We start from the raw sequence: 27,544 nt of genomic DNA on the forward strand, positions 1-27,544 counted from the left end.
ACTGTGGGAGGAAGCCTACGCAGATATAGGGAGAACATGCAAACTCTTCACAGAAAGGACCCTGGTCACCCAGCCGAGGATCGAGCTAGAGCCATACAGTCTTGTGTCAGAACCCACTCTTTATTTATAAATTTCTACTCAAAATGGGCATTAAGTACATGTCTGAGGAGATAAATATATTATAATCCCTTTTGCCTAAGGGAAAGGAAACTGAAAAGAAAATGAGTGAAAGGGAGTTTCAAAATCAGAGATCAAAAAATGAATAAAAGATACATTGAAAATGAGACTTCTAAAAACTGTGAGATCTTTTACATCATTTTTTGCTGATGCTGAAAAACATAACTAGTAACTTGTACTTTCGTGGCTGTTTTCACTTGAATTTAAATAAATAAGAGATTGTATCTGACTTTTGCACAGTACTGTATGTCTGAGCCAGTAACCATTTAGAAACCTTTATTGTTTTAAGAGTTTATGTGGGCAGAGAAAACGTGCTTTAGAAAACCCTGCTCTACCCAAGAAGAAGCAATACATCCAGACATACTCAGTCCCTGGGTCCTCCGACAGCTGTGCTCTGGTGCTGAGAAAGCTTCATTTGTCAGTGTGAGAGATGGGAATCAAACAAGACAACGTGGCCAATGGAATTCCACTGGTTAACCTTTTAGGACCTCAAACATATCAGTTGTACAGTAAATCACATGTTGAGACATTTTGCCAATATGGTGGAGAAGGAAGATGACAGAATATGGAAATAGTACATCTCAGTGGAAATGACAGAAAACTGAAACCAGCTACTCCACAAAGTTTATTAATGGGTGTGAATGCAAAAAAATGTCAACATCCTGACTGAAAATGTGAACTGACCTTTCCCCAAAGTGAATGGTTGGTTGGAGCTGTAATTGAACGACCATATGAAATTTCTGACTGATGGCAGATTGGATGACAGAAAAGAGAAGTGAGCGTGAATAAATCAAATATAGAGAGGCACAGCACGACTAAGCAGCTGGTTTGCGTTTGTATTGCGTGACACATACACACAAACATACACTGAGGCATGCTCTGTGGAATGCACCCACTCTTCAAGTGGTCACTTAACAATAACAATGCGAGCAAAATGACTGTGTATTACAACATGAAAATCAAACAGGATTGCAGCCACGCTACTTAGTTTGATGTCAATATTTCCAGGATCCACTGCAGCACCATGCTTTTCTTATAGCATCAACAAACTTAAACCAAGAACACAGAGGTTACCTGAACTGTCAAATGTCCAAAAATGTGTTCAAAGGATATTGAATACACTTTAGATATAATGTCTTGGGATCAGCAATGGTATATAGTAATCTTGTGTACTGAAGGTATTGCAAAACATATTTAACCTCTTACTACAATGTCCATATTTGAAATGTTACATTTTCTTTGTTCTATATGTTCTCTGAGCTTGTTTCCTGAGCAGCTGAATAACTTGATCAACCCACATAGCTACACCCAAACTGTAGAACATCACTTTAGATCAGTGGTCTCTAACCCTCTTCCTGGAGAGCTACTTTCCTGCAGAGTTTAGTTCCAACCTACATATGCATGTTTCTCCATTCCCTGTCACCTAACACTAATGCCAATCAAGTACTTCCGAAGAAGCTGATTAGCTAAAGCAGGTGTCACAGATTGTTGTTGGAACTAGACCAGGGCTGCACAACTCCTGGATGGCTGGTGGCCAGCACAGTTTTGAGAATTACCTATTTAAACATACCTGATTACATTTATGTGTAAACTGACGAAGTTTAGTGAGTGTGTTTGAGTAGTAAACCCTGCATAACTTTGCGCTGGCCCTGCTGGACTGGAGATGTGCACTCCTGAACTAGACTCTGCAGAAAAGTAGATACCCAGGACATGAATGGAAACCACTTGGGTTGACATTTTATTCCATTTTTCATTGTCTTTTTTTACTTGCTGCTTTAATCAACCTATATGGCAATAATTAGAAAATGCTAATTATGCACAGTGTTTGCAACTATGTGTACATAATGTGACCCACAATTAAATTTTAATAGCAAAGCACATATTTCCATTTGCATTATTTGTGCTCAGTGATGTGCAATGGTTGCCAAATTTGAAATGGAAAAGCAAACTCTTTTCATTTTCAGGGTTTTAACAGGTCTCATTTTGACATGTTCAAAAGGTAATTGCAGTCCCTTCACTTGCAACTGCACTTCTTCACAATCACTCGCCCAATGCATTTTTGCCTGCTAAATGGCTGGCAGGGAGCTTTTAGGAAGACGCCTGTAAAGCTTCAGAACTATACCTCATATGTGTGCTATATAAAAGCATCTTCTTATTAGAAATGTAATTAAATGAAGTGCGAAAAAGAGAGACAGACGTTTCTGACCTTACTGACACAACATGAAAACTCTTTGTGGTTTTTCACACTGTCATACTAAAGAATCACTAAAACCTTGCATGCTACAAGATTCCTTTGTGTTCTGTGCTGCTTTGAATACATTTACATGTACTTAGTAAACAAAGATCAAACTTATCTTGTTGGGAAAATGTTTAGGTGGAGCCTCCTAATGAGTCTAAAGAGGTTTTTTCACCAGCATGAATATGTTACTCATTACTACTTTACACATGGGTCTCACAGAACAATTGCTGCATATGTTTAAATAAGTACCAACCACAAAATGTCACAGCTGCAACAGTAATCAAGCATTTTTTACTTCATACATGTATGGACATTTCTTTTCCAGGAGGATTATTCGCTCTTAAAAAGATGGTTCTTCAAGGGTAAAAGCAAAGGTTCTATTAAGAACTATGAGTTCTACAGTGCCCTCCACAAACATTTGAAGCACTGATCATGATCAAGTGCAAAATGAGCTGTAAAAATCTTATTTAAATTTCTTTTTCATCTTTCATTCAATATATTAGCAAAAATCTAAATGTCAATTGAAAATGCCCATTTCCACTATCAGGGCAATAATTAGGAAAACAACTGGAGATGTTAAGAATCTGCCGGAAGGAGAATGTTTGTCTGTACTGACCCCACACACAGTGAGGAGGATGATTAGCATGGACAAAGAATCTCCAAGGATCACTTTTGACTGGTCCTAGATCTTATTTGGACCTGGCCTTGATTGGATCCAGCTCTTATTTGGACTTGGTCCTGACTCACTTTCCCTCTCATTTGGACTTCATTTTGGTCTCGGACCCTTTTAGATTCATTCTTAGCTTGATCTCAACAAGTCTTAATCTTGCGCTTTTCTTTGACTCGACAAAGGTAGTCTTCACTGCAGCCCTAGTTAAGATAACTGTAAAAAATACCACACCTTTGGAGACTTGACTTGTTTTTCCCCCTGTAATGTATGCGCCAGATAAAGACAAAAACAGTCTGTTTTGAACATTCCTTCCAGCTGCTATAAGACAGCCGGAAACGTTTTATGCCACCCAAGCATGAGGTAATAGTTTATCATCTAGAAGACGTAACTAAACTGAATGCTGAATGTGTCTAGTTGATAGGATGCATGTGACTGCCTACAAGTTGATCAGTATCAGGTTCAAAACTCACCGAAATACGTACTCTGCATAGCATTAATGAGCAGCTTCTTCACAAGAAGACCACAAAAGAATAACTCATTTATTGAACTGTGCCCTCTAGTGGTTTTGACACAAATAGCCTTACTAACTACTTTTCAGTTAAAAATATGTACACTGCCCACAGTACTTAAGTAGACACATATTTTTTTGCATTTCTTGCAGTTCAACTAACTGCAAGTGTGTTTGTGTGGTTTTATGCAACAATCATTGTTTATTTTTACATGACAATTGAATTCTTTATTAACTCTTTATCCCTTAGAATGAATTATTTTTGTTACTGTGCCTAAGAGAGCTAAACTGCTGTAGGCTGGATTATAAATGAATAGGTTTTACTAAAATCATGCTGAATTTGGAACTGGTTTCCATATACACTATACTGATTTCAGGTGTTCCAATCACTTCCATGGCCATATGTGTATAAAACCAAGCACCTAGGCATGCAGACTGCTTCTAAAAATGCTTATGAAAGAATAGGTATCTCTCAGGAATTCCAGCGTGGTACCATGATAGGATGCTACCTCTGCAACAAGTCCAGTCATGAAATTTCCTTGCTACTAAATATTCCACAGTCAACTGTCAGTGGTATTATAACAAAGTGGAAGTGATTGAGAACAACAGCAACTCAGCAACAAATTGGTAGGCCATGTAAAATGACAGCACATGGTCAGCAGAGGCTGAGGTGCATAGTGCACAGAGGTGGCCAACTTTCTGCAGAGTCAATTGCTACAGAACTACAAACTTCATGTGGCCTTCAGATTAGCTCAAGAACAGTGCATAGACAACTTCATGGAATGAGTTTCCATGCCTGAGCAGCTGAATCTAAGCCTTACATCACCAAGTGCAATGCAAAACGTCAAATGACCACTGAACTCTAGAGCAGTGGAGACGGTTTCTCTGGAATGAAGAAATGCATTTCTTCATCTGACAATCCGATGGATGACTCTCAGTTTGGTTTTTGCCAGGAGAACGGTGCTTGTCTGACTGCATTCTGCCAAGTGTAAAAGTTTGGTGGAGGGGGGATTATGGTGTGGAGTTGTTTTTCAGGAGTTGATCTTGACCACTTAGTTCCAGTGAAAGGAACTCTTAATGCTTCAGCAGGCCAAGAGATTTTGGACAATTTCATGCTCCCAACTTTGTGGGAACAGTTTGGGATGGACCCTTCCTAATCCAACATGACTGCACACCAGTGCACAAAGCAAGGTCCATATAGACATGGATGAGTGAGTTTGGTATGGAAGAACTTGAGTGGCCTGCACAGAGTCCTGACCTCAATCCGACAGAACACCTTTGGGATGAATTAGAGAGGAGACTGTGAGCTAGGCCTTCTCGTCCAAAATCAGTGTCTGACCTCACAAATGCTCTTCTGGAAGAATGGTCAAAAATTCCATAAACACACTCCTAACCCTTGTGGAAAGCCTTCAAAGAAGAGTTAAAGCTGTTATAGCTACGAAGGGTGGGCCGGGCCGACATCATATTATACCCTAGGGATTAAGAATGTTAAGAAATTTTTTTTCTGTGACATAGGACTTATAATAAGAAAAGTAAATTAAAAGGCAAAAATACCTTTTTTCTTGGCATTGTATAATTAAATGGTTAAAATGTAACTAATGTAATTCAGAGAGGTTTGATGTGTGTCTGGAGACACTGAACAGAGAATTGTTTACAGTGGTTGAACCAGACATACAAAGTTTTTAATGAACCTAAAATCTACATCAGAATTACTGCAAGAAAAGGTTACACATATTCTACCTGAGACACTGTTTTATAAGAATTTTGAGATAAAACGTTGGCCTAAAACTGTATATTTAAGGTCTATTCACGGTGGAGGTACATATAAGGCAAAATAGACTCCAAAACAAGCTTTTATTTTTAAATTTACCACTATTACCACCATTTCCTGTCACCACCACTATGAAGATACAGTTAACTTTTTCATATTAAACAACTCTAAATGACTTTGATCTATGCAGAGAAGTTGAAAAATTCCCTTTTAAGGATAAGAAGCTGGTACGTAACATTCTTAAGAGACACATTTGAAATCACATTTTATTTTATGTAAGTCTGTTTTTTACTCTGGTTGGCCTTTCACAGAGAGTAAAGACCTCATTTGATTCATTGCCTGGTGGCATCACAAATCCAAGGACTTAAAGATGTAATTACCTCTATTATGTATTAGAACACAGAAGCTGACACAGCATGCTACACATAAATACTGTAGAGGTAGTGAGCATGATACAGTACTGTCCCTTTGATTTACATTTCCTTCTGCGTTTCAGAAAACTTTTCTCCATTCACAATTTATGGAAGGCTCCACACAGTGTCAGTGTCTGTGCACGACCAGCATTCTATTATAACTTCATTTGCAGACAGTTTTGTCTGAGCAAACAAAGTGCTCCTCACTTAAGCCATGCACGCACAGTCTCACCTGCTGCATGTTTAATGCTTCAGGAGACTGTGCTTAATTTCAAAGCTCATCTTGTCCTGCTGCTGCTCAGGCTTCTGAGGGAGCTTCCCCAGCCACTCTGCAACAGCTGTAGTGGTAAGAGTGACGAGCAGTTTCATTGGGCTCCAGAGGGTCGCTGGCTCACTCCAATTAAAAGGTCAGGACACCCGCAAAGGCCCTCTGGCCCCCACCATCCGAGGGTCCAAGCTGGGTTTTTTAACTGAGATATTTTGGAGGAGGGAATTCTTTCCACATTGAGAACGAGGGCTTCTTTCTCCCACAGAAACACATTTGTGATTTTCACAGAGCTTAGCTGGTGGAAATGTTGGGTCAGTGTGTTTCCTAAGGACCAAGCCATTCACAAACCTGTTTATCAACTGTGATGTTGACAAAGCTGATTTGTTAAACTTTTAAGGAAAAGTTGTCGCATGATGACAGATACCTCACATACATCACGTACGTGTCCACTATGTATGTAGTTGTAAAGGTACGGCTGAGGGTCTACAGATGCCATATATTGGCTGAAGCAATTTTAGCAGTCAGTAAGATAATGATTTTAACACTAGCTTAAGAACATATAGCAAAGGAAAATGTTGATAGATGTGAACAGTATCTATGTACAGTCCCTTCTCTTTATTGTGGAGCACTTTGTCTATATAAAGGGTGTTCAATATTATTTGCAAAAGGCCAGTATGGTTGCAGGTTTTCACTCCAAAGAGGCTGCAGTGTACCTGATTCGGATTGTTAAATCAGTTGGTCTCAGGCTTCAAAGAGTTCATCATTGCATTTCTGCTTTGTTGGAATGAAAACCTGCAGACATACCAGCCCAATATGTAGCAGACTGGACACCCTTTGATCTATATGCTGTAAATATACCAAATTGATAAAACAGACTATGTTGAGACAAAAGTACAACTGTCTAGCTTAACCTCTTGAACCTGATAATGGACCGTGCAACCGAGCAAAAACTCTTTAAACTATAATGTATATCCCATATTATTTACTGCTGCGGGACACATAAGCTGGGGGACACATCTTTGTCATTTTCTTGAAATGTCCACTGTTTTCAGTTTTTTGAAGGGCCCCATATTGCTACCACCGCTCAAGTGGGGATAAAATACTACATTTCAAAAAGTGGTTTGGATGGTTTATTTCAAAGCGACATAAAAACACGAACAGAATCAGGCTATTTCCAAAAATATAGAAGAAAAGCGTGTAAGTCATCCCATCACCATTATACTGATAATACCTTCATGATAACGTCTAATGGCTAACAGCCCATTTTATATAGGTTTATTCTAATGCCTTTTTAAGGAGAGTTTACGTTCCTCTATCATAAATGCAGCTTCAGTACTGCTCGCGCGCAGTCACTCATTTCAAATTCAGAATTCAACGGACACTCAACGGATCCCTGGCAGGCTAATCTAGCTGCATGTTCTTTGAGGTAAGGATAATTTGCTATTATATTCTTGCATTTAATGTCCTGAAACATATTCTGAAATAGACTAGAGATGTAATTAAGACAATTTAAAAAATATATAATATATCGTGGCTTAGTAACGCTGACGTGAGTTGACTCCCTGCCAGTTTGATGCTAGAGTCAGTCAGGTTAGCTGCTAACACTGCCCACTTATCGTGACATAGGCCGATAACGTTACTGCTGTTAAAGTTTAAGTTTTTCTTGAGACATGTGACGAGTAAATCTCAGATAACGAGTGGTAAGTTTATTGGTATTCTGTCTTCGCTTGCATATTAACAAACAAGTTGACGCTCTATTGTGGAGTCTGTGTGAGTGTTAGCAAAAGTCTGACGCTAACTCTGTAACTAACCTATCTTAGGTAGCTAGTTAACTTAGGCTTGGGTAGGTGTGCTCAAAGTAACGTTAGCTGACGCTGTGCAAACGTTGACGCAAAATTCTCGCAAGGTGATCCTCTCACATGTTGAACTGTACGGAGCCTGGTAGGGTTAGGGAAAAAACAGTTGAAGCCGTACAAACGTTTATACCGCTCTACTAAAGTTAAGCCTCTGTATTTAGCAAAAGACGTTGGTGTAACCTAGCTAGTTAACTAAGCTAGCAACCTTGTATCTGAATAATCAAATGGATAACACGGCAACAAAATCATTTAGCGTGGTTTGGTGTGAAATGCTCTGTTCTCCAGAAACTTGCTGAGCCTGAATTGTTCACAGTCGTGGTGATTAGAACCAGACATCTGAGGCGTTTAATGCTTCTAACAGCTCCCCTTCAGAAGTTATTGCACAAAATGGTTATGAATACTCTACCTGATATGACACATTGTTTTACAGTAGTTTTATAGAAATGGTTGTTTCTAAAACTTACATTAATCATTTTATTTAAATTAATTCATGATCGAGGGAAACATGAAGGATGTTCTAAGGTAAAATAGTCCCTAAAGAAAACGTATTTTTTCAGATTGATCATTATCATCAACGTTACCATCAACGATACCATCAACGTTAACCTATATGAAGAAAAAAAAAACCTCAGAAGATACATGTAGTTGGTTGCTGGTTTTGGATAGTAAATCAAACTGCTGTATTTGCGTTGTAGACGTGGTGGTTCCCTGGTCCCAATCACCACCACTGTAAACAAAGAGTCATTATCTTTTTCTACCATTGATTTTATTCCACACCACTCTAAATTACTTTGTTTACATCACAATTTTGAAAAAAATGTGCAATTTCCTTAAAATAAGACAGTGAGTTAAGTTGGGCCCATATGGCAATGTTAGGCATATTGGTTAATGAAAATTATTGTTGCAAGTAGACATTTTAGTTCTGTTGCTCATCTTCTCAACGTGAATCACTTATTGAAAACTAAATTTCTTTTACATAAAGCAACAGCTTTGCTGTATACTTTCCTTATGTTGACAACTTATAGTATATATGATAAATGTGATAAATGTAGATGTTTACCTTGGTGCTTGCAACCATAGACAAAGCATTTAAAAAATTATATAGTTTTCAAGAATACCACTTGTTCTTAGAGTTATTCTTTAAAAAAAAAAGTTAAAAAGACAATAAGAGAATTCTTAAGTTTTTTAAAGACTAAAAAATTCTCATGACTTTATTCTTAATAGTAAATTTAAGAGAAAACACATTTAACAAGATTTTTTTGTTAAGGCATATCTGATGCCCACTGTATGGTGTAGGGTCTCTGGTGTTCCCTCCTATGCATTTTCCAACCTTATAAGATGTTATAGGAAAAGATTATGTGTTGTTTTATTGGCAGAGGTAAGTTATACAAAGTGTTAAATGCAGGGGTGCTAACAATTGTGGCAAATTGGGTCTTGTTAAAAATAATTATTTCTTGATGAGGGATTTATTTTTCTCAGTATAAATTTAAAGTAAAGGTTGAATTTTTCTAATTTTTTCAGTCTGAGTTTAAGCTGTTTCACCAAAAGGTGAGTTTCTTATAACCTTTTTTACTCATCTTTACCAGGGGTGCCAGTAAGTGTAGAAGGGACTAGGGCGGGGTACCAAAATTCGATACCAAAAAGGCATTGACCAAAACATCTTTGTACTACAGAGTACAGAGTACTACTTTGTACTCCATTAGTACTTAGATTTATGTGTTTCTGAGCTTTGCCATCACAAATTCAGCAGTTTTTGTTACAAAAAATTCATTATTACTATTATGCCCTCTCCAGATGCTCTTATCCAATGTGACATACAATTTAATCATGTTACAGTGGTAGGCGAAAGTAACATTAGGAGGCTTGCCCAAGGACTCTTATTGGTGTTGTATAGTGTGCTTGCCTGGATGGGAAGATCAAATAGTGGGCAGCATTACCCACTTTGCTGGGCCACTGCGGTATACACGCTGTCCTGTGAACTCTGTCCTGTGAAGTTCTGACAGTAGATTCCATTTTACTGAATAGCAGTATGTGAACACATAGCTAAAATGCCTCTTTGTTATCTGTTTATATGCCCTCTATGTAAGCTGCCACTCTGGCTGTTATTTTCTGGTAATCAGTCGCTGGTGCCACTATTTTGCTCAGGTCAAAAGTCTAGTCAATCATTTGCATTTATTTTTTTTCACTCATACCAGAAATGCTTTAGGTTCTCATTTATCTGTAGTAAATACTTACTGTAGTTTCAATGTTAAACACTTAAGAAGAATTGTCTGGTAAAAGGCTGGAATCTGGGTAGACTTGTCCAAGGTTGTTAAAAAAGATAACTTCACTTGCACTGGCATTTGAAACATTTTACATAATGCATTCTTTATGGCACATGTTTTTCGCACTTTACAAGTAAGTGTTATGTCATTTCTAGCCATTACAATACAAGCCCAAGTTGTATTGTTTTAAATACATTTAAATTTACATTTCAACATGAACATTGTATATTAAAAGTTGACTTTTTAAAATGTGAGTTACTACTAGAAATAGCAAAAGCATGTTGTAAGTTAAAATTATGCATTTCTCAGTTGTAGCTAGAGCACAAATATTCTGTAGAATATGATTCTAAACATTCAGTTCACACCGTATTTGTATTCTTAAGTAGAGGAGGAGAAATTTCATTAAGATTTAAATATAATGAGAATGATGTGTGGACACATTTGTCATTTTAGCACTGCAGTTCTATTAGTAACAGTCTATTACTAACAAAAAGAAGGAGACGAATGAACTTATTTGCAATTATAATCACTCCAGCTGGTTTCCTGAGTCATAAAGGTGATGTTTCTCTTTTGCCAGCTTCTCATTTGAATTGTCCCATTCCACCTTAAGTGGCATAGCAGTACCTTCTTTACATGACATTAGCCTTGAATAAAGTAGAACATTGAGAAACAAGAAACTCTACTTTCACGGAAAAGTGTCCTGACTGAGATGTGGGAAAAGCGGCTACAGCTGACCCAAAGGTTAAGGCAGAGCAAAGTAAGTGTTTTCGTTTATATTTTTTGCCTATTCTAGGACATTAGCACATATTTAGTCATATTTACAACCATGATGGTAAAACAGACATAAAATGTTGTGGCTCCTAATTACAATATGGCTCTTCTTAACATTTTCATTTGCTGTCCCCTGATCTAAGCCTCCTAGTAAGGGATGATCAGCACTTGGGCCCAGTGTGTGACTGTTTGCTCGAACTGTTCGCAACTCAGGATTGCACAGTTGCCACTAGCCCAGTTAACACCCACGTTAAATGGTATAAATTTTGCCGGATTGCCTGAAGCCTGTAGTGAAATTATAGTGAAAATGATCATTATAGCTAAACAAAAATGTGTAGGTACATTTCATAAAACTATAGTGGCTACAGTTATTGGCTATAAAATTTTGTGAGTAGCTACAAAAAGCATGCTACTTAAGTACTACCCCATCCCTGCAATACAGATACCTTGACTTTCATAATAATTCCTGAACAAAAAAAATTTGATCAGCACTATAAATCTGTTAAATTACAACCAAAAGTGGGCATGGCTTAAACCAAAACTGAGTGTGAGCTTTAATAGACCACTGTAGTCATGTGTCATTCTGTAGTCCTCGTTATGCCCATATTAGGAACTCCAGGTCTAAGCTCTATTGCTCTGTGGCCAGAATGAATTGCGTTTGGAAAAAAAAAGTTGTCTCTGTTGCACCCTGTGTTAGATAAAAATGTTCATAACCCAATACGTTTTATCCTGTGTACATTTTTCTCCTAAATACTACTGGATTCCCCCAAATTACAAGATCGTCAAGAGCTATAACATTAATATTGCTACATGTAAGCTAAAGCGACTGCATATCAATTTGATGTTACAAAGCTACGCAAAACTAAAGCGGTGTGCCTCTAGGTAGGATATTTAGCTAAAACTAAAAAACTATCAAAAAGACCAACTACATATGCATCATAATTAGGTATTGAATATCAATCTTGACTTTTAATGATTAACCAGAAAAGTCAACATATTAACAGTATCTTAATTATTATTTTCACAGTACTTGGTTAAAAATAATTTACACTGGAAAAATAATAGAGCTTGGCATTCCAAGAAGCTTATATGTGTGGCTGTACTTCTATAGCCTTTGCAACCTAGAGTTTACAATAAAATGTTAAACGACTTGGAGGTGACCACTGCTATAGGCTACAGTAAATTAACTCTCTCAGAGGACCTTAAACAGCTGCTGGTCTCTGATCTCAGTTTGGTTCTCTTGGTCACTTCAATGCTGGTCCATGTCTAATGCAGTGTGTCATATGATCAGAAGAGGCCGATTACTGAGCAGATGTAAGTAGAACGTGTTTAGTCCTTTGGTGCATGAGCAGTTTGAGAACTTCCACAGAAGACTGTGACGACTTGCATATTTAAACTCTGTATAGTGAAAACAACAAACATGGTGTAAAGCTTCCCTGACATTGTGTAATTTCATGTCCTGTTTCTTCCCCAGTGTGGCATGAAAAATGATTTTACCCTTGTGAGAGAGGTTCAAACAGCTTCAAAGGCTCTGAACTGTTTCCAAGAATATACTCTAACAACATGTTAGAAACCTGCTGCCAAGATCAGATCCCGCAGTCCACTGTCTTAACATACGACTGTTGGTTTAGTGTGCATTTTTCTCTTTTCTTAATTTGTTAGTTGAATATAATTGATTCTGATTGCATGAAATATTAAACGGTTTCTTTCCCCCTGATATCATTGTTTCCCCTGGCAGTATGACATCTCTTTCTCAGATCTTGACCTTGACACAACTTCAAGACTCATTTTCTTTTCACTTTGTTCTGCAAGCGGTACAGCCAATATTGCCTGTCCTGACCACAATCAAAGAGCATAAAACATGTTGGACATCTTCATGGACAAATCCTTCAACCCAGGCTTTCATTGGAGCCTTCTGTCTGTCAATACAAATGAATGATTCAGTGCATTTATATATACAACTCCAATTCCAATGAAGTTGGGACATTGTGTAAAACATAAATAAAAACAGAATATGATGATTTGCAAATCCTTTTCAACCTGTATTCAATTGAATGCACTACAAAGACAAGATATTTAATGTTCAATCAGATAAACTTGTTTTTTGCAAATATTCACTCATTTTGAATTTGATGCCTGCAACATGTTCCAAAGAAGTTGGGACAGGGGCAACAAAAGACTGGGAAAGGGGAGGAATGCTCAAAAAACACCTGTTTGGAACATTCCATAGGTGAACAGGTTAATTGGAAATAGGTGTCATGATTGGGTATAAAGGGAGCATCCCTGAAAGGCTCAGTCATTCACAAGCAGGGATGTGGCGAGGTTCACCACTTTGTGAACAACTGCGTGAGCAAACAGTCCAACAGTTTAAGAAGAGTTTCTCAATGTGTAATTGCAAGGAATTTAAGGATTTCATCATCTACAGTCCATAATATAATCAAAAGATTCAGAGAATCTGGAGAAATCTCTGCAAGTAAGCAGCAAGGCAGAAAACCAACATTGAATGGCCGTGACTTTCGATCCCTCAGGCGGCACTGCATTAAAAACCGACATCATTCTGTAACGGATATTACCACATGGGCTCAGGAACACTTCAGAAAACCATTGTCAGTGACCAAAGTTCGTCACTCCATCTACAAGTGCAAGTTAAAACTCTGCCATGCAAAGCAAAAGCCTTTGTAGTGGCTTCATAGTAAAAGAGTGCAGGCATGCCTGCAGTCCAGACCTGTCTCCCATTGAAAATGTGTGGTGCATTATGAAGTATGCATTTAGTGTCCCAAAGATGTTACTTATTATTGATCCAAGTTTGTCTTGTCTTAGTTGTCTTTAATCCTCATGCTTTTAGAAAGGTTTATCCTGACACTCTTGTCCTCAGCTTGTACATTTGGGGCATGGACCTGCATTTCCAGAAAGCTGCTTTTTGTGAAGTTGTGAAGTACCTAGAAGATGGCTCTTTTCCTCCTGATTTTTATTCAGTTTTCTCCCCAATTTAGTCATGTCCAGTTGCCACACACTTGTAGAGTCTCTCCCTATCAAACCGTGTTGACAAGCTGAAGGCTAGCTTTTTACTTTTTCTGGGACATGATGCTATGGTATCTTTTCAGACTACTGCTAATGCAATGCCATTGGACAGCTCAATGCGCTCAGAGGAGAATGCTAACAGCCAATTCTGTTACATCAGCTAACAAACAGACTCTCTCTTGGACTCATTAATTTGCTACACTGTCTTAACCTCTTATTCTCCAGGGTATATTTTGGTTTTTCCATCTGAATTCACATGACCAAATTTTTAGGCAAATTATTCATTAACTACATATATTTTTTTGAGCTCCCCTCAGATTAACAGAAAATGTGTTTTATGATCACTCATATTGCTACAGTATATTTTGAAAGCCAAAAATCCTAGATGCTCTTTGTATTATTTTATAAAATTTTTACAGAGAATATCACTGAAGACACTATCTGTTTATAGTTTATAGCCCACATTTGTGGAAAAATGGGTTTACTTTCAGTAGACAAAAAATATGAATTCAGCTTCTTCTATTATATGGATTTAAAATTACATTACCCATCTATTTGACTGGAAAGAAGACAGTTGCATCTCTCATATGACACCCCCTTTTTGAATGTAGCTTATGAAATATGAAAATTGTGAAGAATATGATGCAACATGCCACAAGGAGTTGAACAGGCTACAGGACTATATTGTTGAGTGGAAATTTGGAGAATGAATCCTTGAATTATACAGTGAAGCTGACCATTGTCCATGACCTCCAACAAGGTTGGTTGCTGTATAAATGATAGTTATGTAAATTGCATCACAGGAATTCCAGTGTAAATAACTAAAAAATGACATGATGGACACATGAGAGGTACAAGCTGGTAAAATGCTTCCACTGCTGGGAATGTGTAAGCAGTTAGAGAAAAATAAACGTGGCCTTTTTTCAAAAGTCAGCAGACATCATTAGGCATAACAGATATAATACCTGAATGAGCTGCTGAAGCACTACAACAGGTGAAAAGATTTCAGTTTTCCTTTACATCTAACCCTAGGATCAAAAACAACTGTAGTGATCTACAGGCCTTCTGATGTCTTCAATAACATGCATTCTTTTGTCTCATTTGTAATCAGGTGTGTAATTACACCCATATCTTGATCTGCTTCCTGAACGATAGTGTGCTTAATGTAAGCCTCCAATATGAAGCTACAGTATGACCAAGTAAATATCATTTCATTCCTTCTGAGTTGGACAGACCCACTTTTTTTATTCCAGAAATATTACTCAAGCTGTGCTTCATGGCACTCCTGGGACTTTGTTTTCTAGGCTGTTATTGGAGAGCAGCCTATTTCTGTCTACTTTAGGACACTCCACATAGTGATATCTATAATACAGACTCTCAGAGGGCACAGACCCACCAACTGACAACTGCATGTGGATATTTGTTGTACTTTAATGTTTGGCTGAAAAGATATATGACAGGCTTATTGCTAAGCTTGTGAACAGTTCAGCTGAACTATGCAGGGACTAGCTTTTGATCTCACCTAAAAACATTTGCAGCAAGCTTGAGTACTGAATGGCAATTTGGGTGTGAGCTGAGAATGTCAGGTTAACAAGTTATTCATTACTGTTAGTGTGTGTATTGAGCAGTCAGTCTGCAATGATTCAGGTGAACTATTTACTTTGGCCCACATCCTGCATAGCAAAAAACGTCCCTGCCCATTGGGTTATATCAGTGTCCAGCCAGTTATAAAATCTGAACTCTTTACTACATGCAATAAAAGCCAGTGATGCCATTAACAGAGCATGAGTCAGTACTAATAATGAGATACTGGTTCAGTAGGTATGTAAACCATAGTGTACATTTATAATTTCACTTGACAGTCTGCTAACCTTATATACTAAACCGTTCCATGTAATCTTTGCTTGTCTATGTGTGATATGATGGATGTGAGTAAACCAACAGCAATGAACTGAAGTATGCATTTATCAAATAAAATAACTTAAATAAAGGAAAAATATGTTAGTCACAGGAATACTCCAGCATTCTTCAAACTAATCTGTTTTATCAACAGGGTTTCCACAGATCCATAAAAAGCTTGGAATGAGCTAGATATTTTATAAATGCAAATGCAAATATTTGACTGTTTATCATTGTTGTGCAGTGTAAATAGTCTTATTTTTGTTATACTAAGGTCTTAAAATGTATTAAAAAGCATTAAATCTGACTTTGGAAATCATGCAGCAACCCTGTAGGATACAGTCAGTATTTAAAGACAGTAAACGCTCATTCCTGGACTGGAACCCGTTGGCTTAACATAAGCCAGTCATAACAGAAGCCAATGGGCAGGTCTTGAAACACCTTCCCAAAGACTTCTCTTATAGATGTATTTTGAGTAGGGCAGTAACTACTAATTATTGGAAAATCAGATTAGTAATGAAATGGCTCCAGACATCACCATCCACTTGTTCTGGGTAAGGATTAAATTAGTGCATTGATGTTTTCAGAGTCTATAAGAGAGTGACCTGTGTGAGTGTGTGTGTGTGTTAACACCTAAAATTTGCAAAATATACAGTTGTAAGAATGACGATCATGTTGAATGTTCATGCCCTCACACGCCCTGTGTATAGTGTATTGAAATGGTTGGAATTAACGCACATATAAACATTTATAGGGCACGTTTTAAATTAAATGACACCTTGACAACAAGATATCCATATCAGTTTTTTGTAACTCATGTAGTGAATTTTGTTGACTAACTGTAACAGTCATTAGATGCTATAGGATCACGTGTCAAACACAAAGCCTGTGACACAGTGCTATTTGGCCCATGAAATTATTTTAATTCTTTACTATTATTATTATTGTTAGCCCATTTCACCCTGAGTTGCACTACAGTCCTCAGCATGCACTGCGACATGTGTTGTTCTGACCCCCAACAACAATTTCTGGGCCGGCGGTTACACAAAAAGAAAAGATGCCTGGTGATACTTCTAGCAAATATTCAGTTTGTGATATGTTTGTCTACAAGACAAAAATAGCTAAAAAAAATCTTAAGAATCAGTTTTGAATAAGAATTTAATGCCTATTTTGCTCTTGCAGAATAAACAATGAACAGTGGCCTGTTCGGGTCATGGCCAAATGTTAAATAAAAATGAAATAAAAACACATCTGGGCCACAGATTTGTTAAGATTTTTTAATATGGCCCTTTTAGTGATTGAGTTTGACACCCCTGCTATAGATGCAGCAGATAGAGATTGGATGAAAAATTGCTGGAGTATTCCTACAAGTAGTGCAGCATGCAATACCACGGCTTTGTTATTGGCAAATTAACTTCCATGTCAAAAGGGCTCTTCAAAATGCGAGTGTTCATTCACAGTTGGATAGCTGTCTGCCATCTGAAGCGGTTTGTTGCATCCACCAAGTGATAACAATGTGGGTCAAGGTATTCTGTGATTACCCAAGGTGGAAAGAACAGAAGGAATGCTGAAAGACCAACAGTGCAGGAAATAAAGCAGAGTACATGCCTGGACATGTCTATGTCTGGTGAAACTCTTTCAGGGAAATACAGGGGACATTAATGCTCTTCCCTTAGCACGAACACAGCTGATTCTCATTAGAGAACACTCTTAATTACTAGATATTATGCAGTTTGGATAAATCTGAAACTTGTTGGAGACAGAGAAGCTTGAGGTGGAATGATTTTCTCTGACTGTCAGTGAATCTGAATTGCTTAAAGTAAAAGCGAGTGGTAGAAAAGCTCCTAATTGGCCCTCTTCACTGTCCCCACTGTCCACTCTACTGCACAAGCCTCAGTGTTCAGCAGGCAGACTAAAAGGAGTAGAGCTAATGGAGTGGATATCAAGATTATTTCTGCAGTGCATGTTTGTCTCATTTTTCTTTTTCATTATATAATTGTTAAAAACTTTCATATTTAAAATATCCAAGCAAATTTTCGTACAATGATTATGAAGTTGAAATATTCTACTTCTTCTACCTGACTGTTATTGCTGTCCCAAGAAAATGGCTATTCTGCAATGGTACATTTATAGGAAAAGAAACTTTTTTTTCACTTACACTAAAGAGTTTTTTCTACTTGTTTCTAGTTGTGCTATATTCATGAATTTTTCACACAATGTAGAGGGTAGCCAGATTTTCAAATGGTGTAAAAAAAAAAAGAAGAAGTAAAAAATAGTTTTTTTTTATATTCCAGTGACAATATACTTACATAATTGAATACTATTAAATATATCAGACAGTAGTGGATTGAAATGAATAGTTCTTTAATGAAACTCATGAAAGTGAGCTGTGACTGATGTGATGGGCTAGACTGATCAGTGCATGCCAGCATTTTTCATTGTGTGTGCCCAGGAAGCTACTGGAACCCCCCTTTTTTGCATTGTTTCATTGCTTTCAGTTGCTTTTCTTCCTTACTCCTGTAATCTCAAACAGTGTTCAAGCTAGCTATGGCCACACAGAGACCCAGCAAAATTTTCTTTTTTATCAAAACCTTGATTTTTGTATGTAATTAGATATTGTTAATGTCACAAAAGTGCCATTATTGAGAAACAATAATAAAACAAGGTATTAAAGTGGGCCCTGGAAACACAAATCCTGTTTAATTTAAAGAACTGTATTTTGGAGGCATATTTACAGAGGCTGGATGACACTCCTTGGTTTGAAAGCAATGCATCATGGGGTATTTTCAAGATGGATTCCACAGACAACTGTATCTCTAGCTGTAACAATGTAGTATGATATAACTGTACACGCATGACATTCATCAGTTGTAAATTTATTTATGTTGCATGATAGACTAGGCCTCACACAAAACAACGTGTAGGAATATAATGGAACGGTGAAAAAGTGAAACAAATCTTAAATGTCTTGATGTTTTTTATATATTTAATTATTTGTATTTGACGCTATTAAAATATAGATTGTAGCAGAGATTATAGGAGGCCAAAACAATAAATAAATAAATAAATAATAAATAGACAAAATAAATACTATAAAATGACAGAGAATGTGAATTTTAGATTATCAGAGTTAGAAACCTGAAGGAAAAAAAAAGGCTTTTCACCACAGAGCTAATCACTCGGCAACAAGCTGTCATTTTTTTTAAAGAATGCATTCTTGGTTTATCTTTCCAGCAAGCTAAATAGATAGTTAAACATTTATTTTCCAGGATTCAACAGCATTTTCTGAGTTATTCTGCTTAAATGAATGAGCTTTCATTCTGCATCTTTTGTCCAACTCCCAAATATATCATTTGAATGTAACAAAATACTGTACAAGAAAAGTTACATTATCTGTACATATACACAAGGATCTGGATAAGGCAATGCAAACTCAAAGACTTGTTTAACGGACATCTTTCTTGTAAAAAAATATAGACCAATTGAACTACAACAATACAATCTGAGCTGCATTAATATCACAAGTTCTTTCCTTCACCAAACTCTACCTGTGTTGACCTATAAAATGCTTAATATGTACAGTACAATTATGTATGAACTGAGTGCTCACAAGCATTTTAACACAGAATCAATATTGATAAATTTAGTGTCTGGATTCCTGTCTTTCTTCAAGGACCAGTGAAACATGGCTGCATTTGCATGATTTGTTTGTCTTGCAACTGTTACGGAGAACAGAGAAAAAGTGGAGTGATGGGATCCGTTAAACAAGTATTCATATTTGTATGGCCTGAACGGAAATAACACATCACACCAAGGAACACTTTGGAGTTCAGGTAACGTTCTAAATGGACAGTGAAGGACAAATGCTTGGTTTTGGACATAACTAAAATGTTTAAAAAAAGAAAAATGTATTTACTGTACAATGTGGAGTCCAGGTGATAATTATACTTTCCCCACAATGCATTACTTGTGAAGCCAATGGATGTGTTACTGACAGTGAGCCATATATTCAGTCATTCATACAGTATGAAAAATATAATAATAACCAAATGATTTAACAGTCAAACATGACATGAATAATTAAATGCACACATTGGCATTTTGTTTACGTGTCACTATTATTTTAAATTTTGCTTTGTAGCTTTATTTTTTTAATTTTCAAACTTTCACCCTAAAGTGACTGAGAAAAAAACAACAATAATGTTAACATTAATATGGTTATAGTTCATATTATTGTTGACACTATCATTAATTAATTACATAATAGTCTTTATAATTGTATTCATATTATATTTTTGTAACTATACTATAAATACCATAATAATGAATTTATATTTTTAATATTGCAGACAGTATAAATACACAGTTAAGGATCGATTTTTTTTCCTATAGTTCAAGGATAATTTTCCTATGGTTTGCACAACAGCTGGCTTTTATTGTTCATATGCCAATTATAATAATATATATCAATGCTGGATTCTAGTTGAGTCCCAGTAAATCTTTTGCTGTCTGAAAGGCATGAATATATGGCCCTTTGTAATAATGCAGTTTCCTTTAGTTTTCCATGCTGAAATTAAAGGCACCATTGATATTTTTTTCCGCCCTTGAAATACTGTGACCAGTGCTACATAGTGAATGGCACTTTCTTTCATGATGCAAACACATTTTATACACATTTAATTTATAAAAGACTTTGTTTCACTACATCACTAAAATAAAAGTTATAGTTTATTTAATTATTTCCCTCAAATACTTAATTTATAGAAAATAAAGGTTTAGTGTTGGCTCTGTATATTTTTTAGTATCTGATGTTTTTTTTTTTCATTCTTTTTTAAGCATTGGTTGGTATGTTCACTTTTACACAGCAATAGGATTTTGGTTGGCCATTACGCTGGCTAGTCTGGTCTGCAGGTCATCTTGTGGGGAGAGGTGGAGGGCGGGGTTAGTCCTGCTGCTGTCCAAGCCGTCTAGGCTAAGTGGCCCCGTGCTTGTGGCCCCAGGGTTCTGTATGCTGAGGAAGGGTGTGTCCTCGCTCACTCGCTCATCCTCTGTCTCACTCTCAAGGCTGTTGCCCTGTGAACTGCCTCCACTGGCTGGCTCCTGCTCTGGCTGGCTGGCCTGGGCTGCGGGCTTTGTTCTTTTAGAGCCGTGGCTGGCTGCAGGGCTTTGAGAGTCAGAGGCAGGTGCAGCAGCAGGTGTGCTGTTACACTCCTGTGTACTCTCATATTGGTCATCCTCAATAATGTGCAGTGGGCTGGGTGGGGGGCTGGGGGACTCCAGACCGTGGTTATAGTGGGCGGAGTTACGCAACTGCTGGGACCTATTGGGCTCCTGCTCTGCCTTCTCACGGAGCCGTGGGGGTGTGAGGAACAGCAGGGGGCGCTCTTCCTCACCCGAAGGGCTGGTTGCCATGGAAGGGACGGAGGTTGCTAGACTAGAGAGAGGTGCCGACATCTCAGAGGGAGGAGAGGAGGGCGTTGCTGGGGAGAGCAGTTTCACAGGCGACAAGTGGGTCGGTGTTGTCATGGTCGAGACATACCTAACATAAAGAGAATAGATTTTTGTCTTTTTGTGTGTCGTCTTTGAGTATGGGGAAATGTCTACTTCAAGTATTAGCAGCTTTTATACTTTGTTTTTTTAAAGGGCCCATGTTGTACATTTTGCTATTTTACTTTTTTCTCTTGCTTTCTTTTAAATGACCAGTTTCTAGCTTGTCCTTTCAGCTGACTGCTTCAAACATTCAAAAGAGCAGCTCCGTTGGAATTTTACAGAACAGCTCATTTCAGACGGACTTCCTCAGTGAGGAAAAATAAACTTCAGCCATTCGTTCCAGATGTCTGGATCTTTAGCATGGTTGCACTGACACATTTGTTTCCCAAAAGTCAGGCATAACATTTAATTTTACCCACATCTTCTACTCCAGTAACTCTGCTGCAGACTGTAAACTGTTCGCCTTTTTCACTTGAATGTATGGGCTAAACTGCTGTAGTTGAATGAGCATTTATACGTATATGTGTGCATGCTTGTGACACTGCATAATTTGGACTGTATGCACTGGAGAGTGAACATTTAAAAATCTTTATATACTCCATCCAGCTTATATTTGAAAAAGGCGTACATTTTAATTTCCTATGCGATGGGCCCTTTAAACACTGTGTTTTTAATGACAAATCACAAAACATCAAGATATTACTGTACCTCTCACTGTATGGAGAGTCTTTGCAGGAATCCACTGTTTCTCTTGAATTTTTCAGGTAGTTTTTCAGGAGTTCTTGGGCTCCACCAGTGGCATTCAGACGTCCACGCTGAGTAGGTGTACCATTCTGGCTGTTCTGGACCCGTAACATTACTAGGGCAGCATGACTGTCTGACATGATGCTGTCCGTCTTTCCATTACTCCAGCTGTGACATTAGAGCACAATACTCAGAGGGACTACCAGTACAGCAGTACAAACAAGTTTCATAAAAATATATTATTTACAAGCTACTATTACTATTTATTAGCAGCTATTATTATTATTAAGAAAACAAAAAGTGTACACTAGTGTATTTTGTAATTCAAAGAAAAATCACAGTCATATTGAACACTCCTGTTGAAGTTTGCACTAGCTTCTATGACTCAGGCTTATTATGCAAGCTCCTCTGTTGGACATGAAGGACATCCCCTAAACCACAGTTTATCTCTTCAAATCATTCATGTGCTCATTGTCCTCCGCTTGGAATCTCTACTAGTGCATTTCTTATGCCAGCCATCATCACACTGCTTCTTTCTATATAAAATACTTTTGTTAGTATTCAATAATTGGAGCATCAGAGGAATTCCCAGAATTTCTCCACAACCATGAAGTGTTTGCTGCCAAGCTCATCATCAATGAAGTGAGCAGACATAACTAATCAGCTATTGTAAACCCAGCCTTTGATGATGTTGGTAAGAGAAAGATGTGTGGGATGACAGCAAGAAAACAACTTTAATCCCAAAAGTGATGCCTAGCAAAACAGTGACGCATTCTGCCAACTCTGACTCGTGAAGCAGGAAAGGAATGTATTATATAATTGGCTGTTGCTTTGACTGTGCTAAAGCTCTAGTATTAAGCTATGTTTTGCACTGCCTGTGCAGTGATCCTGGCCGAGCAGTTTTGACCATCCAGGAGCTGTAGGAGAAAGGAAAAAGATGCTGTACCAGTGGCTGGAGGTGTGTGTAACTGCAGTGGATGGTTGAGTGGACGATGTGTACTGGCTTGTGGAAAATGATGTTTCTGTTTCCTTCTCGATAACATGCTGAGCAGGGAGGGCATTTTTCAGTGCATACTGCTGAAATCAGAAGAAACCAATAGAGCATTAACACAGGGCGAAAACTTCCTCGTACATGCTTCCTGAGTTATGGGTTTACTTACTTACAAATTACATTTCTTACATATTACATACAAATGACATACCCTCAAGAAATTGTGTTAATTCACAACACTTTTGTTTTTGATCTAGAATTTTCAGCTGCTAACAGCTTGATACTGATAGGGAAAGCCTACTTACTTTGGTTCTTGTTGCATTATTGTGATTAATTTTGTATATAAATTTTACATGAAATGCTGAATGAACTATATTTTCAGAGTCCTTACAGGAAAAAAAAGCTAAGCACTTTATGAGGACCACTACTAATACTGGGTAGGGCCTCCCTTTGCTCTCAAAACAGCCTCAGTTCTTCATGGCATAGATTCCGCAAGATCTTGGACACATTCCTTTGAGATTCTATTGCATGATGACAGGACTGCATCATGTACCTCCAGCAAATTTTTCAGCTGCACTTTCATGCTGTGAATCTCCCATTCTGTCACATCCCAAAGATGTTCTATTGGATTCAAATCCAGTGACTGGGAAAACCACTGAAGAAAACTGAATTCATTATCATGTTCATGAAACAGTTTGAGATGACTTTTGCTTTGTGATATGGTGCATTGTCACCCTGGAAGTAGCCATTGGATGATGGGTAAATTGTGGCCTTGAAGAGATGCACATTGTCAGCAACAGTAGGCTGTGGCACTCAAGCAATGATTGGTATTAACACGCCAAAAGTGCACCAAGAAAACACTCCCCCCACCATTATATGACTTGTCAAAACACGGCAGGTTGGGTCCATGGAATCATGCTGTTGGCAGCAAACAATGACACGTCACCAGGCTATGGTTTTTCAAACATCACCTATCCAGTTTTTGTGAGTCTAGACACTTGTGTGAAAAAATCCCAGGAGATCAGGAGTTATTAGGTATCAGGAGTTACAGGAAATATTGATGCACAATATTGATATTGATGGTTGATTTGAACATTAACTGAAGCTGCTGGCCTTTATTTACATGATTTTATGCAGTTCACTGCTGCCACACAATTGGCTAATTAGGTAATTGCATGATTGAGTAGGTATACAGATGTTCCTAATAAAGTGTTTAGTGAGTGTATTTCTAGTTATTTAATGGTGTTTTGGACATAAAATATTGGATGAATGATATGCATTAAGCAGGTACACACATATTAACTTTCTTTTGGGACAGAATATAGTTTGCTTGTTATCTAAACTCAATAGATGTTTGATGTCACCTTGAAAAATACTGTTCTGAGAACTGACTGACTAGATTGAAATGATGTTCTGCCTTTTGTTAAATCAGCAGTCACTTACATTAACCTAATGCAGTCACTTACATTAACGAGCTGCAGGTTTTCCGGCGGTGGATGTGAGTTTTGGGGGTGCAGCGGACCATTGGCCATACTGGCCATGGCATTGCGCTCTCGTAAACTCTGCCTCAAGCGATCATGCAGCTTTTTCCTCTGCTTCCTGTATACACAAAAAACAGTGCTGTATAAAGCCATGTTCACTCATGCCTTTCATCTCGTAAGAATCATTTGTGCATAGTTTAGTTTGGTTCACAAAGTGCCAACAAATATTTTGTGACATTAAAAACAGAAAAAATAGGGGAATTACTTTGTTTTGCAGTAGGCCACCACACACATGATGCCCACAACTAGGAGAGCAATGCAGATGCCTGTTATTGTTATTACGCGTTTCTGATACAGCTCCTCAGCTTCTGGAAAAGAGGACAGGACACTTTTTTACCACTCTGCAAAAAACACATTTTAGCAACACAAAGCTGTATTCAACCTTGAGTACTTGGGCAAATGATTAGAGGTAATATTGGGTCGTTAACAATATTTTCACTTGCACAAATCTTCAAGATTGAACAGGATCATTTTATAGCACATTTCCAGTCAAGCTGCTTTTTATTAGCGGGTATTTTCTGTTACTGGGAAAACAGAGATGCATCTTGATGTATATTGATCTCAGGATGCAGTTTTGCTGAGTAGGGAGGGAACACAAGGCGGTGTTAATTCAAGGTCGGTTTTGAAATCATGTCATAACAAACGACTATAAATGCATCCTTTGCAATGCATTCAAACCAGTCCATAGACTACCACTACAAGTGACAATCTTTAACATACTATATGTACATGCATTTAGGTTATTTCATTACACTGTTAAGATTAAGACATTAGGTGACATTTTTAAGTTTGACCTCCAGTATGTGAAATACTTTTGAACCTCTGAAAAACCAAGAGCGCAGTAGTAAAGTGTTTTAGTATTTACTCGCCAAATTGTTTTGGCTTGCAGGTGCTCCAGTCTTGCACATACCTGAGGCTTTAGGGAATGGGCCTGAAAACACACCAACACTTGGTCACAGGGCCTAAAGTATCGATATTTGATTCATGTAAACATGCCAGCCTTTACAGCATGTGATAGAATATTCATGTTCACGTCAGGTTAGTAGTAAAAGGAAATTGGAACTACTGCATGTATTGAAAATATTAGATGTCCTGTGAGCAAATGCTGTTGCAATATTGTTTTTACCCTGGTTGAATGATTTAGATCAGTTTAGGGCTGTCACTATTGATTATATCAGTAATTAAGTACATGATTAGTTAAAGTAATGAAAGGTTTTATAAAAGGTCAAACAATAAAAATAGCTTGACTAGGCCTGGGCGATATAATTGGATATCACTGATGTCTGACATATAACCAGATGGGGCTGCGTGAAAGACGATAATCACCTTGTTGGAAGGAGAACCAGGTAGCCGTAAAGTAAAGAGGACTTATTTATTATTACTATATTTCCAAAAGTATTCACTCACCCATCCAAATCATTGAATTCAGGTGAATTATAACAAAGTGGAGGTGATTGGGAACAAAAGCAACTCGGCCAAGAAAGTGGTAGGCTATGTAAAATGTCAGAGTGGGATCAGCGGATGCTGAGGCACATAGTGCGCAGAGATCGCCAACTTGTTGCAGAGTCAATTGCTTCAGACCTCCAAACCTCATGTGGCCTTCAGATTGGCTCAAGAATGTAGAGAGCTTCATAGAATGGGTTTCCATGGCCGAGCAGCTGCATCCAAGCCTTATATCACCAAGCGCAATGCAAAGCGTCAAATGCAGTGGTGTAAAGTGCTGAGACTGGACTCTAGAGCAGCGATGATGTGTTCTCTTGAGTTACGAAATGCACTTCTCCGCCTCGAGTCTGTGTTTGGCGGTTACCAGGAGAACGGCACTTGTCTGACTGCATTGTGCCAAGGGTAAATTTTGATGGAGGGCGGATTATGGTGTGGGGTTGTTTTTCAGGAGCTGGGCTCGGCCCCTTAATGCTTAAGCAGACCAAAAGATTTTGGACAGTTTCATGCTCCGATCTTTGTGGGAACACTTTGGGGACGGCCCCTTCCTGTTCCAACATGACTACACACCAGTGCACAAAGCAAGGTCCATAAAGAGATGGATGAGCAATTAATTAGAGCGGAGACTGCGAGCCAGACCTTCTCATCCAACATCAGTGTCTGACCTTACAAACGTGTTTCTTGGAAGAATGGTCAAAAATGCCCATAAACACACCCCTAAACCTGGTGGAAAGCCTTCCCGGAAGAGCTGTTATAGCTGCAAAGGGTGGGCCGACATCGTATTAAACCCTATGGATTAAGAATGGGATGTCACAAGTTCATATGCATGGGAAGGCAGATGAGCGAATACGGGGTTAACAGATAGGACTTTTTTTTAAAACTAGAAGGTATTAGATATCGCTCAGGCCTAGTCTTAACTGAAAAATAATGCCAACCATATCCTTTCAAAGATTCCAAAATGCTTTAATGGAAAGAGTAAAGGAATACTTATATATATATATATATATATATATATATATATATATATATATATATAAATAATTCACTATGTGAATATGGTAAAAATAAATGTCGACAAAGCTCCTTCTCACTCTAAAAGAGACCAGTATGATCATTTAAAATACACATTTTATGGTGAAAACTGCCAACTAGTTGTTGCCTATTTGCTGAAAAGGCATTGAGTTTAATCAAGTAATCGTGACAGCCCTAGTTCAGTTTAAAGATAATAAACATCCTCTCAAACAGGAACACAACACAACTGCCACTGTAATGTAGAGAAAAACATAAAAGACATTGAGTAAGGAAGAGAGGACTGATGGAAGACAAAAAATGAACAAGAAACAGGAGGAAAGAGATGAACTGATGTAAGGATGACAGAAAGTGATCAGGATAACTGGCGCAGCATGCTAAAGGATGAAGGGATGCAGAGGAGGAGAGCAAAGCAAAGACTGAAGGGATCAACACATACAGCATAACTGCTG

General features: G+C 37.9%; 1 protein-coding gene across 9 annotated transcripts in view; it reads right to left on the reverse strand.

The window, feature by feature from the left end:
- Window positions 1–18,204: 18,204 nt before the first annotated feature.
- The window catches only part of nrg1 (neuregulin 1), a 140,001-nt gene continuing 130,661 nt past the window's right edge, over window positions 18,205–27,544 (reverse strand). For 6 of the 9 annotated variants that reach the window (XM_037547493.1, XM_017697283.2, XM_017697279.2 and 3 more), the window contains 5 exons: window positions 24,829–24,931; window positions 24,549–24,681; window positions 23,038–23,168; window positions 22,056–22,259; window positions 18,205–21,396 (listed from right to left, as the gene is read on the reverse strand). In XM_037547493.1, the coding sequence (XP_037403390.1) occupies window positions 20,715–21,396; window positions 22,056–22,259; window positions 23,038–23,168; window positions 24,549–24,681; window positions 24,829–24,931 (1,253 nt within the window). In that variant the 3' untranslated portion in view covers window positions 18,205–20,714. The remainder of the gene's footprint in view (window positions 21,397–22,055; window positions 22,260–23,037; window positions 23,169–24,548; window positions 24,682–24,828; window positions 24,932–27,544) is intronic. The other 3 variants (XM_017697280.2, XM_017697282.2, XM_037547491.1) reach the window with 2 other exon arrangements.

The sequence above is a fragment of the Pygocentrus nattereri genome, chromosome 18, assembly GCF_015220715.1.
Source record: "Pygocentrus nattereri isolate fPygNat1 chromosome 18, fPygNat1.pri, whole genome shotgun sequence".
In the NCBI taxonomy this organism is placed as follows: Eukaryota; Metazoa; Chordata; class Actinopteri; order Characiformes; family Serrasalmidae; genus Pygocentrus; species Pygocentrus nattereri.